Source organism: Etheostoma cragini, chromosome 4, assembly GCF_013103735.1.
Source record: "Etheostoma cragini isolate CJK2018 chromosome 4, CSU_Ecrag_1.0, whole genome shotgun sequence".
Classification (NCBI taxonomy): Eukaryota; Metazoa; Chordata; class Actinopteri; order Perciformes; family Percidae; genus Etheostoma; species Etheostoma cragini.
In genome coordinates this window covers 2,434,739-2,448,626 of record NC_048410.1, presented here as the reverse complement: position 1 = coordinate 2,448,626, position 13,888 = coordinate 2,434,739, and the positions used below count along the sequence as shown (strand labels likewise).

At 41.6% G+C, this 13,888-nt stretch overlaps 2 protein-coding genes across 2 annotated transcripts in view; both read right to left on the bottom strand.

Moving 5' to 3' along the window:
- The window catches only part of appl1 (adaptor protein, phosphotyrosine interaction, PH domain and leucine zipper containing 1), a 15,518-nt gene extending 9,031 nt beyond the window's left edge, over positions 1-6,487 (bottom strand). Inside the window, exons 1-9 of the mRNA XM_034869477.1 lie at positions 6,274-6,487; positions 3,969-4,067; positions 3,455-3,514; positions 2,485-2,556; positions 2,285-2,372; positions 1,669-1,710; positions 1,341-1,399; positions 261-407; positions 14-96 (exon numbers count right to left, since the gene is read on the bottom strand). Of these exons, the coding sequence (XP_034725368.1) occupies positions 14-96; positions 261-407; positions 1,341-1,399; positions 1,669-1,710; positions 2,285-2,372; positions 2,485-2,556; positions 3,455-3,514; positions 3,969-4,067; positions 6,274-6,327 (704 nt within the window). The 5' untranslated portion in view covers positions 6,328-6,487. The remainder of the gene's footprint in view (positions 1-13; positions 97-260; positions 408-1,340; positions 1,400-1,668; positions 1,711-2,284; positions 2,373-2,484; positions 2,557-3,454; positions 3,515-3,968; positions 4,068-6,273) is intronic.
- Positions 6,488-7,174: 687 nt separating this feature from the next.
- Positions 7,175-12,435, bottom strand: LOC117944053 (kelch-like protein 10). Its single transcript, XM_034870575.1, has 5 exons — positions 12,145-12,435; positions 10,241-10,730; positions 9,144-9,758; positions 8,765-8,914; positions 7,175-7,583 (listed from the first exon to the last, which is right to left on the bottom strand). The coding sequence occupies exons 1-5, from the start codon at positions 12,339-12,341 to the stop codon at positions 7,227-7,229; spliced, it is 1,809 nt and encodes a 602-aa protein (XP_034726466.1). The 5' UTR covers positions 12,342-12,435; the 3' UTR covers positions 7,175-7,226.
- Positions 12,436-13,888: the final 1,453 nt, after the last annotated feature.

The following is a 13,888-nucleotide window of genomic DNA, read 5'->3' as shown; positions in this document are numbered from 1 at the left end:
TTGGTGGTCTTACTTCTGGACACTGGTTCCTATGGTTCCCAGGAAGTCCTCCCACTGCTGGGTAAGGTTTTCTGAACCCAGCTTAAAGAAACTGATCTGCAGAGGAAAAAATAAAGATAAAGACACGTGAGCAGGCTTGGTATCAGCTCTGAAAACTTTACGTTCAGTGTCTGTGCATGTGTGTGTGTGTGTGTGTGTGTGTTTGTGTGTGTGTGTGTGTGTGTGCGTGCGTATGTGTGTGTGTGCGTGTGTGTGTGTACCTGGGCCTGCATGTAGCCCAGCAGCGGCTCCAGCAGAGCCGTCTTCTTCTTGTACTGTAGCGTGTTAAGCGAGCAGAAGTAGTGCATCATGGTCTGGTGCTGTTTCTTGCGGGAGGTGTAGACGTCCTCCACAGCCTCCGCACGCAACTTCAAACACACAAGACTTTCCTCTTACTTCAGGATCAAGGTAACATCACTTACATTTGGTCAACTTATGCCTTGCTGCAGATGTAAAAGGAGAGTTTTTAAGCATTTAAACTACTACGCTTTGGTTGAAAAACAAATATATTTCGCTATGTTTCCGGGGTGATCTGTTGTAGTCTGAACGGGGACAAGCGGAGACCTTCGGAAAAAACGACACAGGTCAGGACAGGCAAGGCAGCTTTATTTGTGAAGCACATTTCAGCAACAGGGCCATTCATAAAAAAGCTGACGGTTGTAAAGGACCTGCAGTTTTCTGCGAGTTTGTTCCAGATATGCGTCGTCGGTCCAAGCTAATAAATCTATGCTCTTACTTTTCACCATTGTTTTCTTTCTCAAAAGTATTTCCTGTATTTTCAACTCATACGTCCATGATTCTTAACCGCAGAGTAACGTCAGACAATCTGCTTCCTTTTTACACCGGCACGCACATGCCGGTTTAATGGTCATGTGATGTGCTTTGTCAGAAGTGCTAACAGGGACGGAGACGTTTTTGTCGCAAAACGCTGCTTACAAATGAAAACAGAGTGTATGGATGTAGCCTAAGACACGCCTCGTTCCAGTCTGAAGCAGGTTTCAGGTCTCTAGCTGTTGATTTTCATTAAAAAAAAGTGAGGAAAAAAGTGTGGAAAAAAAGTTGAGTGGATTCTTTTGAAGTTTAAATTTGAGATGTGTCAAGGAATTTGCTCTAGAAATCCATAACTTCTTAAGAACTAATCCCAACTAACTACACAAACTCAAATCAAAGTTTCAGAGCTTTAAACTGTAGTCTTCCTCTTTTGTGTTTTGAAGGAAACTTCCTAGGGAATTATTTATAAATTAAAGAATAGTCTAGAAGCTTTGGATTAAAGTACTTAGTGATAACTGAGTGTCTCTTACCTTGTCGTTGTCCCTCTTCTTGGACAGGCGGCTGTATCTGTTAATGGCTACGTCGTGATCTGCGGACAGGTAAGACACTTAGTTGGCAAGACACATTTTTTTTAATCTTTCACGTTAGAAATAAACCATAACGCAGCAACTAAATGAAGACAAAGGAAACATTCCACATAAGGTAAAATCTTCCGAGCATGGCTCAATGTGCAAGCAATCTGGACCCAGACAAATCTTGCTGACACACAGATCTGCACCCTTTGTTCTTTTAGCTCAACAAAACACAACTACTGATACATGATATTAACTGTAGCCTGAAGCAGCAGTACTAACTTACCATCACTGGATATTTGGAAGACTTCTTTGAGAGTGAGGATCTCTGCAGAGAGACAAAACGTGTGGTTGAATTTCCAGAAACACTGTGTTGTGGTATGACAGGACTTAAAGGAAAGGTTAGACATCAGGTCATCACAGGCCACAGGGCTGGGGACAAGAGTCCAGTCTCTGTCATCCAAACCTGTTCTGTCCTTAGCTCCCTGTCTCAATCAGGGAGCCCATGTAGACAGCTGGCATGACAAGGGAATGTTTTGTTGCAGGACTATCTCCTTTTGGAGGTCAGCGTAAGCAGTGTAACAAGGTGACATAGCCCGTCATGCATCCCAGAACTATGCTCAAGATGACCAACTTTTCTTTAGAGCCATTGATATCTTGAGATATCACATACCTCAGAGTTGGGGAGGAAACTGGACTGTCTTCATTGATCTACTCAATTGAGATTAATTAATGCTTGTGTGTAAGACATCAAAGTCTAAGGTCTTACAAAGTCAAGTCAAGTATCCTGAAGAAAGCTGCTACTGAGTTTTTCTCATAACAAAAAGAACTGAAAGTTATAGTGCACGGCCTATCAGGTTTGAGCCAGAGGTCAGATCTTTAGTCTGTAGTGTGTTTCCTACCCTTCAGATCTCTCTCTTTAAACTGAGTGATGGGAAACATCATGGCATCTGCAAGCTGGGTGGACAAGACAGCATGACAGGAACTCAACTACAAAGAGAGAGAGAGAGAGAGAGAGAGGAAGTTGTCATATCATATGTTAAATCATGACAGGTCAAATCTGCCTGTGTGGCCCCTCCACAGTGTTTGTATTCTCTCTCACCTCATCAATAACTTTTGCAAACTGCTGCAGGGTGGAGCTCATCACCTCATCGTCGCCCCCTAGTGGAAAACGCTGCAGACGACATCAACAGCATTGAGAAATGAATTAGAGTGATTCTTGTGAGAAGTGTATCGCTGCAGCAGCAATTAAGCAAAAAATAATCATGATGTTTTGGATCAACGTGTTGGACGGGCAGATGGAAAAATATTCAAAATATTAATACAAATTAAGGCAAATGTTTGTAAATTAACAGACAAGGCCAGTGGCAAGTATTTTAAAGTCTGTTGCTAGCTAAATAAGACTGATGATACCATTGTAAAGCTAACTTCTGTTTTACGGCATGTCCAGTGGGGGTCCAGGACACTGGCATGTTACTTAACGTATGTGCCACTCATTCCGTCTATGTTACCAATGTGAAACAAAAACATTTTTCATTTCATTTCATTTTCACCATTATAACGTTACAAAGAGATGCCTGTTTGTCTCTGAAGTAAAGGCTGGACTACAGTAGAGCTGCTTGGAGCCGTTTGTGAACAGTGTTTTCTGTTGGAGATGGTAAGTCCCTTTGGGGGTGGGGGGGGGGACTTTGGGATTTTTATCACTCTGGAAGCCTATTACATGCACAAAAAGATACATAACACGATAAAGGAAAGGGGAAACACCTAAAAGCATAATTTGAGCCCTTTAAAACGTTTACCTAGTAGCCATTTTTTGCATGTCGCTTGCTAATTCAAAGTTTGTTGTTGTTTCCCTGAAACAAACCGAGTTTGAGAACAGCAACATACAAAGAACGGACTTTTTTTACGTTGGACACGCTGGATGTCAGGTGTTCTCCTGAAAATGATCCAGGACTTCTGCTGATCCAGACTATGTGGCCAGTAGCTAGTGTTATAACGTAAGCGGCTTCAGTTAGAAGGCTAATGTTTAGTGGCTAGATCACGAGGTCGGTGGCTGGTACGACTTGGCCTACCTGTTTGTCGTACTCTTTCAGCAGTCTAGAGGTCAGGTGGGTCGCAGCACTGAGCTCGTTCTGAAAGAGAGAACAGGATACACACACAGCTGGAGACACACTTTTCACATCAGCAGCCACTCACTAACATTCCTGGATCTTCTGTCTGTGCCTGCAAAGACAGTGGCACTACACCTGTGAATCCTCTAGTGCTGCAACTAAAGATTATATTTGTTGTCGAATAATTTGTAATAATAACAATCGCATTATTTCTTGATTAATCGATTACTTGTTTGGTCTATGAAATGTGGATCAATGTTTCCCAAAGTTCAAGATGACGTCCTCAAAAGGTCAACAACTCAAAAGATATTCAGTTTACCGTCACAGAGGAGAGAAGAAACTAGAAAATATTCCCATTTAAAAAGCAGGAGTCTGAAAATAATAATCAATTATTCGACTGACCTTTGCAACTTTAGAATCGTGCATATACAGTATATGTGTGTGTGTGTGTGTGTGTGTGTGTGTGTGTGTGTACCTGTGCATCATAAATCCTTTGCATGGCCTGATAGAGCTGTGCACAGTAGTTGGACATCGCTGCGGTGTCTTCCTCAAACACTCCCAGCAGGGAGCGTGTCTGCATGTAAAACACAAAATACAACCGGTGATAATGAAGCCGGTGTTAATCACTCGACCGCTCCATAAAACCTCCGCACGTCACGGCCCCAAATCATCCTTTGTGTACCTGTCGAACCAACCCATACCTATCTATGTAAATCTACACCCATTACCCGTCAACACAATACTGCTTTTAAAGGTGTGTCTCAACTGCACTTCTTTGCCTTTGGCTTGCCAGCAATGTCATGTGTCATTGTAAGAAACACAAAAAAACACAAAAAGTGCATTCCTGGTGGCTGGGTAGCTGGTCTAAGAGTCCAGGATCACAAAGAGGGATCAGTGGCGGTGTATTACACTCTTGTGGTCTCACGGTTCTGATGATGTCGCTTGGATTAGGGCTGCGCAATTAGTCAAATTTTGATTGAGATTTCGGCTCCAAACAATCACAAAAACAATGTAATCGGGAAAGTTTTGCACATTATATTTTGCAAGAGAACTCGTATTTTGTCTTCTGTTTCTAAAGAGAAAGGGGAATTTAAAACATTCAATTTCACAGTTCAAGGTGTTTTCATTGTTGATTTGTTTAACTGTTTCACTGTTTTTTAAGTTCAATAAATGCAATCTATCTTTCTAAAAGCCAATCAATAATTGTGTTAAATAATCGTGATATTTTTATTGAGCAGTCCTAGATTGGATCACAAAGCATGACAAAATATCGCTGACGGGCTGATAGGAAAACCCTGAATTAACTGAATTAACCAGTTATTCACAGTGATGGACGAAGTATTCAGATCTTTTACATGAGTAAAAGGAACAATACCATAGTGCAGAAATACTCAGTGACAAGATATAGTTATGTTTTCAAATCCTTAAAAAAAAAGTACAAAGGTAAACCAAAAGTATAAGCCTATAAAAATACTCACTATGCAGAATGTCACATTTCAGAATATTATATATATATATAAAATCTGCCTTGACGAACTGCAACATTAAAATGATGAACATTTTAATGTGCCATCAATAATTATAACTCTATTTTACCCTATATAGAGAGTTATAATTATTGATGGCACATTCAAATGTTCATCATTTTAATGTTGCAGCTCGTCAAGGCAGATTTTTTCCTATATACACAGTGTATACTGCAGAGCAGCTTCAATTCACTTTAAAGGGGCGCTATGCAAGCAATTTCTACGGTGTTTTCTTGCTTTTTGCCCTTTTTCTCTATAGAGCCCCCCCTACAGGTTTCTCTATAGAGCCCCCCCTACAGGTTTCTCTAAAGATAAAAATAAAATCATATAACCATTCCAATGACTCCGAAGCTTTTCAGTTAATGCAAATTAAGCTAAAAAACTGCATAGTTCCCCTGTAATTTCCCCGCTGGGAATCAATAAAGGTTTTATCTCATCTACAATGTAGAGCAGTAAAAAGTTAAATATTTACCTCTGAAATGTAGTGGAGTAGAAGTATAAAGTAGCTAAAAATGTAAATACTGAAGTAAAGTACAATTAGCTCAAAATTGAACTTATTACTTGAGTAAATGTCCTTAGTAACACTCCAGCAACTGGTTATCCAGATTCTCCAGCAGTAGGTTCAGGGTGGCTTAAGAGAGACAGACTTGCTTCCTGATTTAGGGACTAAATTAAAACATCTGATCAATTTCGACCCCCATATCTACAGATTTAACCTTTCAGGTGTATCAAACTCTGGCCACACCCCACTCAGTGATGTCACAGCAAGATATGATACAGGACACACACACACACACACACACACACACACACAGAAGTACTGATTGGGAGGGGGGTGCAGCTGCAGCTTTCTGACCTGTGTGTGACTCTCACACGTCTACCGACAACATAAAGCAGCTGGGTGACGCTGCTGCTTGGCCATGAGAGAGAGGCTAAGGAAGTAGCCGGCTAACTACTTCATCTAAATAGGTCATATCTGTGTAAAGCGACACTTGACATTTAGACGGAACCTCCCATCAGCTGATCGGTCCAGCAGCCCCAGTCCGATGTCGATGCACAGCTGAAGTGTCCGGTTTAAACTGTCCGCCTTACAGATTAGCCGAGCCGTTAGTGGTTAGCATGCTACGTGGAACCTGGAAACTGTTCGCTGGTTGTTGGCAAACACACACACAGCCTACAAAGACAGTTAGCCTAGCCGTACAAGTGGCTACCGTTAGCATGCTAGCTGAAGCCTCCAGAGAAGAGAGCCGTTACCTGCGGACTGTCCTCCAGCGTCTCCTCTATCGGTAGCTTCTCTATCCCGGGCATGGCTACGGCTGGCGCGGTGGTACTCGGTGCGAATCGACGGACAAAACGCACAACAAATCGATCCTGACAACTCCCACTCAAGATTTCTTGCCTAAACGACTTCACAACACCCTGAAACAGCTCCTCCTAGCTCCGCAGGTCCCGCCCTCCAACTTGATTCCGATTGGATAGGAGGAAAATCCACGCATTTGATTGGTTTCTGGTTTTAAAGGGTACACGGCGCCATTTGGGCTCTTACGAGGATCGCCCCTGGAGCCATAATGGCGGCCGCCGTGAGCTCATAGACCGTTAAAGAAGTGTGATATAAGCGTTATTTATAGCGTGTATTCATTAATACACGTGGAAACGTTAGGCTACTGGCATCTTGTATTAAAACTGCATTTTTTGTGCGATATAAGCTATGTTTAGTATGTTGTTTGTAAAGATGGTCTTGTTTGATATTAACTATTATATTTTTTGGAACATTTGCTACATTTTCAGAGTTCATCATAAACCCCACTCCAATTTATTTCTTTAAACATGTAACACTGACACTATTTGTTTATCTAGCTAAATCTGTAATTAACACGTGTATATATATATATATATATATATATATATATATATATATATATATATATATATATATATATATATATATATATATATAATTGTGTCATTTTTTGTCAATATGTGTACAAATAACTGCAGAATGGCAACTCCAAATTATTTCTAGTTAACTACTCAGACTGATTTAGAAACAGGTAACTTTATACACAATATAAATAGGCCTATAGGTAAAAGTATAAATAAAACATTTAATATAGCCTACATAATGTGAAAAATAACACTTCTTCTGCAGAATCGTTTTATTTAATCTAAAATGCCACGATAGATCGTTGTCTGGACCGAGACGGGAGTCAGTGGATCCTTCGGCACCTTCGACCTTGTTGGGGAGCATCAGGCAAACCACGAGGGAACAGGTTCTCCACCACGTCGGGGAGTCCATGCAGCACGCAGCAGCTCAGGCCGCTGAGGGGCATCTTGATGTCAGAGGCACCGAGCCATAAGCCCACCTCCTCGTCATAGTACTCCACATCTAACATGGTGGTGGATCTGTTGCCTCCTCCGACCACGAGGAGCCGGTCGTCCACCACCACGCTGCCGAAGTAGCTGCGGGGTTTGTTCATGGATGGTACGGGGGTCCACCTGTTGGTCAGAGGGTTGTAGGCCTCAGCACTACGCAGGTGGGAGTTCCCGCTAAAGGTGCCACCAACCTAGGAGAGAAAGGAAGGAAATGTGAGTGTTTCAGTAGATTAAGGAGACATAAAAAAGAGTTAAAAGTTAAAGAGTAAGTACAATCGGGCTAAAACTCTCAAATTAAGAGTCACAAGTAAGCTGACTCCTTCTATGGCCTAGCTGGTTGCAGGAATAAGAGACTTCACGTTGGTTGCACACATGAATGACGTCTTCTAGACTTTTTAAATTTGATTGAGTATTTGTGATGTATTTTTGTCACGTGATACTGCAATTAAGAGTGTATTGAAACTTTCACACAAAAATAGAGGAAGCTTTGAGAGTTTGATTTTATTTAACCCTGAAACTCCTGAAACCCTAAAAACAAGGTACAGGGCACCGTGATCTCACATTGTTTTTACTCTATTCTTATCTTTTATTTCCTATTATAATTTTTGTGTATTTTTTCCTGTTCTACTTATATTTAATGTTTATTCTTTATTTGTTGTGTTGCATTTGAGGTACTGCGATGAGTCAATTTCCCCAATGTAGGATCCATAAGGTCTAAAGTCTGTCTTATATTACTCTGTGTAGGAGCCATGTATTATATGTTATTTATGTTCTCATTTCTATTATTTACTGATTATTACAGTGTGCACTTAGGTGATGGGCGTTTTCAACGCAGTTTAAGTGGAAGTGATAACATTTTTGTTTGCTTCACCTGTTCCTCTGGGTTTTTTATGCTTTGACAGAGAGGAGGTGAGCCCGGGAGTAAACATAGTAACTTTATAGTTGATAACTGCAGTGCTAGTTGTATTTTACGGGTGGAAGAATAAATCATTGCAATACAATCTTGTGCGTGTCACAGTGTATTTATGCATCCCTCAGTGTTTAGTCGCTTGCGGCAGCACTTTGTTGGAGTGCTTACAGCTGCAACACCCTGCTCAAAGTCACCTTTTGTCAGCTAAACTCAACTAGCAACAGCCTCCGAAACCACAACAGCTCCCAGTGCTCTGTAGCCGGCTCCCAGTCACCTTTTCTCGGCTGAATTTAACTGTAAAGACCACTAAACCCAGCTGTCACGTGACCGATCGGATGTTGTTTTAGATTATCATACGAACAAGTTTGGGAGAACCCGTTGTCCAGTGACACTCCAGTCACCACTAACATGGTAGGCTATACAACCTAGCCTCTGAGCTACATATAAATCCCACACACTTACTGCATAGATGCGATCTTTGTAGGCAGCGACCCCTAGGCCACTACGGCTGCTCCTCATGGGGGCGATCGTGGTCCACTGGTTGATGTCTGGGTTATAGCATTCAGCTGAGGAGATGCTGCGATGCCCATTGTAACCCCCGCAGATGTAAATCTACAGACAGGTTTGGGACAGTTAACATTTAACCGTGCTGTGGACGAAGTCCACACACGGCAATACACTGGGAAGAGCAGATTATGTTAAACCATGTCTCCAGTTATGTTGTATAGCCAGACATGGACATGATGTCAGACTGATTTATGAAGTAAAAACAACATGGAAATTCAGTGGCAATGTCTCTCTTTCAGTTATTGCTTGTTTCAACTATCTCTGCCTCACCCACCTTGCCATTTAGAGTTGTGGTACCGGCCCCACACCTCTTTGCGTGCATGGGAGCCACCATGGTCCACTGGTTGGTCTCAGGCTTGTAGCACTCAACACTCTTGTGGTAAGCTACTCCATCAAAGCCTCCAAAGGCATAAATGCACCCATTCTGCACGACAACGCTGACATAGCAGCGGCAGAAGTTCATGGGGGCCACCTGGTGCCATGTGCAGGTGACGAGGTCAAACTTTTGCACCGTGTTCAAGTAAGTGTCATCGACGCTGCAGCCACCGATTAAGTACACAGAATTGTTGAGGGAAGCAGCACCGTGGTGAGTGCGGTAAATCTCCCCGGCGCTCACGGTGACCCAGCAGTCAGCTCGGACATCGTATGCCTGGAGGCTGGTCGCAGTCAGACTTTCGTTTGTACCTCCGGTGACCAGTACGATGGTGGAGGGCAGGCGTGGGCGGCTCAGCTGGTTACTGGAAACAGTTTTTGGGGATCCATTCCTAAGAGCCATAGCTTCCGTCACTGCATCGTTGATGATGGGTATACATTCGATGCTTTCCTTTACCACAGTGTTGTCCATCACGTTGTTTTGGAGGTAATTAATGGTCATCAAGCCCAGCCGCACCTGGACACATATAAGATGTTACAAACTACAGCTGCAAAGATGAATTAATTAGATAATTGTCACTATTTCGATTATCGATTAGCCTAATTGGTTTGAGTATCTATTTTTTTATAAAATAAAACAGTTAAGTTTCTTAAATTCCAGCTTAATAAATGTGAATAGGCCTACATTCTGGCTTCTTCACTCCTCTGTGACTGTAAACATAATGTATTTGAATTGTGGACAAAACAAGACATTTGAGGACGTCATTTTGGGGCTTTGGGAAATACTGATCAACCTTTTTTTGCCATTTTCTGACATTTTATAGACCAAACACCTAATAATGATAATAATAACCATGAAAATAATTGTTAGTTGCAGCCCTATTAGAAACAGTCCAATTAGATCTAATGTCAGACATATCTGTTGAGTTGAACTGGTCTCAACCTTTTTTTTGGCTCCCCCTTCAGCACCTAAACGCACCACCCCCATTGATTAGTTACCTTGGGCAGCAGCTCGGAGATATGACCTTGTCTTTGGTCTGGCAGGTGGTTGATCCAGCGGAGCACGGCCTCAAACACTGTGTTTTCTCGTTTTACGTTGAGGTGATCGCTCTCGATGATCGCTGCCAGCTGCTGCACGGAGAGCTCCAGGAGCTCCTGTGAGACACAAGCTATCTCCTCAAAGCGGTGCAGGATGAAACGAAAGACCTTGTGGCTCAGCTCCGGGAAGTGGCAGAAGTTCACCAGCCTCCAGACGCCGATGCAGTTCCTCACGCAAAGATGGTCCTCCAGGAAGAGGCAGCACGTCTGAACAATCCCAGAGAACAAGAACTGGTCTGCAGCTGCCAAAACCTCCGCCACATTATCCTCCGTCAGGGCAACAACGTGGGTGTAGGCATAATTGACGAGGATGTGCATCATCTCAGGCGTCACCCCAGGGATAGTGTACCTCTGCTTCTTTGCAGTCGCCCAGGCACCGGTGAAGAGAGTGCTATGGGGTCAGGATTTAGAGAATATCAGGGTTCAGAAAGTCAGCCATGCGTATCTTTTGGACCAAACGGTCCAAGGAAAATGAGACTGTTCTTCACATGAAGACAACTGTGTTAGCTTGATTTAATTATTGATCATTTGACACAAACGCAGATTTTTCTGTTCCACAAACCTGGAGTAAAATGTACCTGGAACTGTTGTTATAGCAACAAATCCAAACCTCAGTGCATGCTTGATCACAGCTAAGTTGTGACAAAGCATTTTCAAGATAATATATTCCCATAAACCAGGGGTGTCGAACTCAAGTTCACTAACTGCCACACTGGAAAATAAGAATCCCATTAAGTGCCAACATGTGAAGTTTATTGACAAGCTTTAATTTAATAGAAAGTCAAATATTTTTGACTGTATTATTGCATGTGTCCTACAGCTTTCTTACTTACAGTTTGGTCAACATAAAGCCCTAAAAAGTCAGCAAAAAAGTTCCCTTGTTACCTTAGAGTTTAGCAAATAATGAAAAACATTTTTTTTTACAGCAACCTGTTTCACAAGCCTGAATATTAAATAAAAATTCTGGTTCTATGGGATTTGTCAAAGTCGGCAAATCTGCCAAATTCTGCTTTGAGTGTCGTGTAATAATAGTTTGAAAACAGTTTCTTGTCTTTTTGGTTTGGAGCACAGGCGGGCCTGAATTTATTGTGAATCTAAATTGATATGCGGGCCAGATCCGAACTTGCGAGGGTCCGCATTTGGCCCCCGGGCCTTAAGTTTGACAAATAAACCAACAGCAAAATGTTAATGATCATACAACTACATAGAATATTTTATCCAATCGGGACAACTTTACTACTTCTACTGCTCCGAAAAACACATCTGCTCTGTCAAAAACAGTGGGTTTACATGAACGATAGCAATTCATTAAAATAAAATAAATGTAAATTAAATTCAACTTTATCTGTCAATGCAGTTACAGTGTGGAGAAGAACTTGTAACCACCGCCTCCATGACGGCACATATAGCTCTTTGCAATAAGCACACATTAAAAAACATACTAGGTCTCTAATGAAAACCTTTTACATTCTTATTACATTTATCCATGGCTAGAAAGACCATTTTTCTACAGTAGATATGGGATATATCGCAAATTTGCTAGTTTTTTTTTAAATACTCGAAAAACGGCTCCAGCTAGTGGCCGATTGACACCATATTTGACCCAGCCTTAGTGGAGGAAAGGAAACTTCTACTGAGTGTCATGTTCATCAGAGTAAGTAATATATAAACATTGAGGGATGGACATGAATACATCAGGAACTGTATCAACAGTCGTGTTTATGTTGATTTTCAGATGCAGTTCCCACACTGTGATCGTTTGACAGAGTCTTAACGGAGTCTCTGCTGAGACAACCTGTACTCACCGAAAGTACGAGCTGCAGCTACAGAGGATGATCTTGTGGCCGTTGAAGTCAACGTCGCCCACCTTGATCACCACATCACACAGTTTCCCCTCCAGGCGGAGATCACTTAAGACTGAAGACGCCATTCCGTGCATCCTTTTCTCCAATTCACTTCTATGTAAATCAAATTTGGCTGAAGCTTCTCCTTGTTCATCCATTTTTTTCCCCCACACACGTTAGTCAAAATCTTTCCACTCAATAAGTCCTGGGAAAGCTTACTAGATGTTTGGTTTGCATCAGACAGATAGACAGTGTCCGAATTCTTCACGTGTGCTAGATTCTGTGATGTCATAATGTAACATTCTTCTAGAATGTGTCATTATGACATCACAGGATCTGGAAAGGAAGGAACTGCCACAGCACAACTAATCTGAATAAAAATAAAAAGACAACTACAGAAGACCAATAGGCTACTGTAGCCTACTCATCAATGTACTGTACATTACATAATAAGTAGGTTTATCCTAACTAGTAACAAGTATAGAAACATATACATGTACATGCATCATCAACAGATTCATGAAAGATGCAAAATATGAACTTAAATAGGTGGGCCAATAATAAGTATTAAAAGTAGTTTTTCCAGGGTTTAAAGAAAAGGGTTGCCCGATGGCCTGCAGAGATCTGAGGAGCAGCTAACCACACTCCTCGTAAATCTACCAGAGTTTAGAATCCCAAAACAAAGAAAGCAGAAGGTGAGGGACATCCGCCGAAATGAGGGACATCCGCCGAAATGAGGGACATCCGGACGAAATTAGGGACATCCGGACGAAATTAGGGACATCCGGACGAAATTAGGGACATCCGGAGGAAATTAGGGACATCCGGAGGAAATTAGGGACATCCGGACGAAATTAGGGACATCCGGACGAAATTAGGGACATCCGGAGGAATTTCCCGCGGCACCTGAACAACCCCGGAAATGAAACGGCGTCGACATAGACGAGGAGATGCGAGACTATGTTTAGCTGCATCTTCTATTATATTCTTGATTGTTGGTGTCATTAAAGAGCATTTTGAGTGAGACTCTCCACTCAACATTGTTTTGTTTTTTTTACTTTATTTGGTTTTTGTGCATATAACCAAAAGTTTTGTTTTAACAATCATATATAAATCTAAACAAAAACAGTCATACTAAAAAAAACACAGTAACAAACAGTCACGGGTACAGGTTTCACCATCAAAGTACAAATCCAGTATCTTGAAATCTAACACTAAAGTATTTCCACTGCCATAAATGAATAAATCTCTACCCTAACACATTGATGAATGAAAACAACTTGCACGTTGTTTTCATTTACTGTAACACCATAGCAACATGTCGGGTATTAGTAAATGTTAAATGTGTGTGTCTCCATGCAGGAAAAGGAAGCACAGTTAGAGAAGAGTTGGGGAAGCGGTCTTACAAAGTTCAGCCACAAGAGGGTGCGTGTGCGTGTGTGTGTGTGTGTGTGTGTGTGTGTGTGTGTGTGTGTGTGTGGGACGCTGTCAAGAGTGCTGTCTCTGTTACAAACTAATAGGTGAAGTCACATCGTGCTGCAACTTTCCTCATATAGTACCTAGGCTATATTTATATATATATATATATACTGTGTATATATATACTGTGTATATATATATATATATATAAATATATATATATATATATATATATATACAGTGGGTACGGAAAGTATTCAGACCCCTTTAAATTTTTCACTCTTTG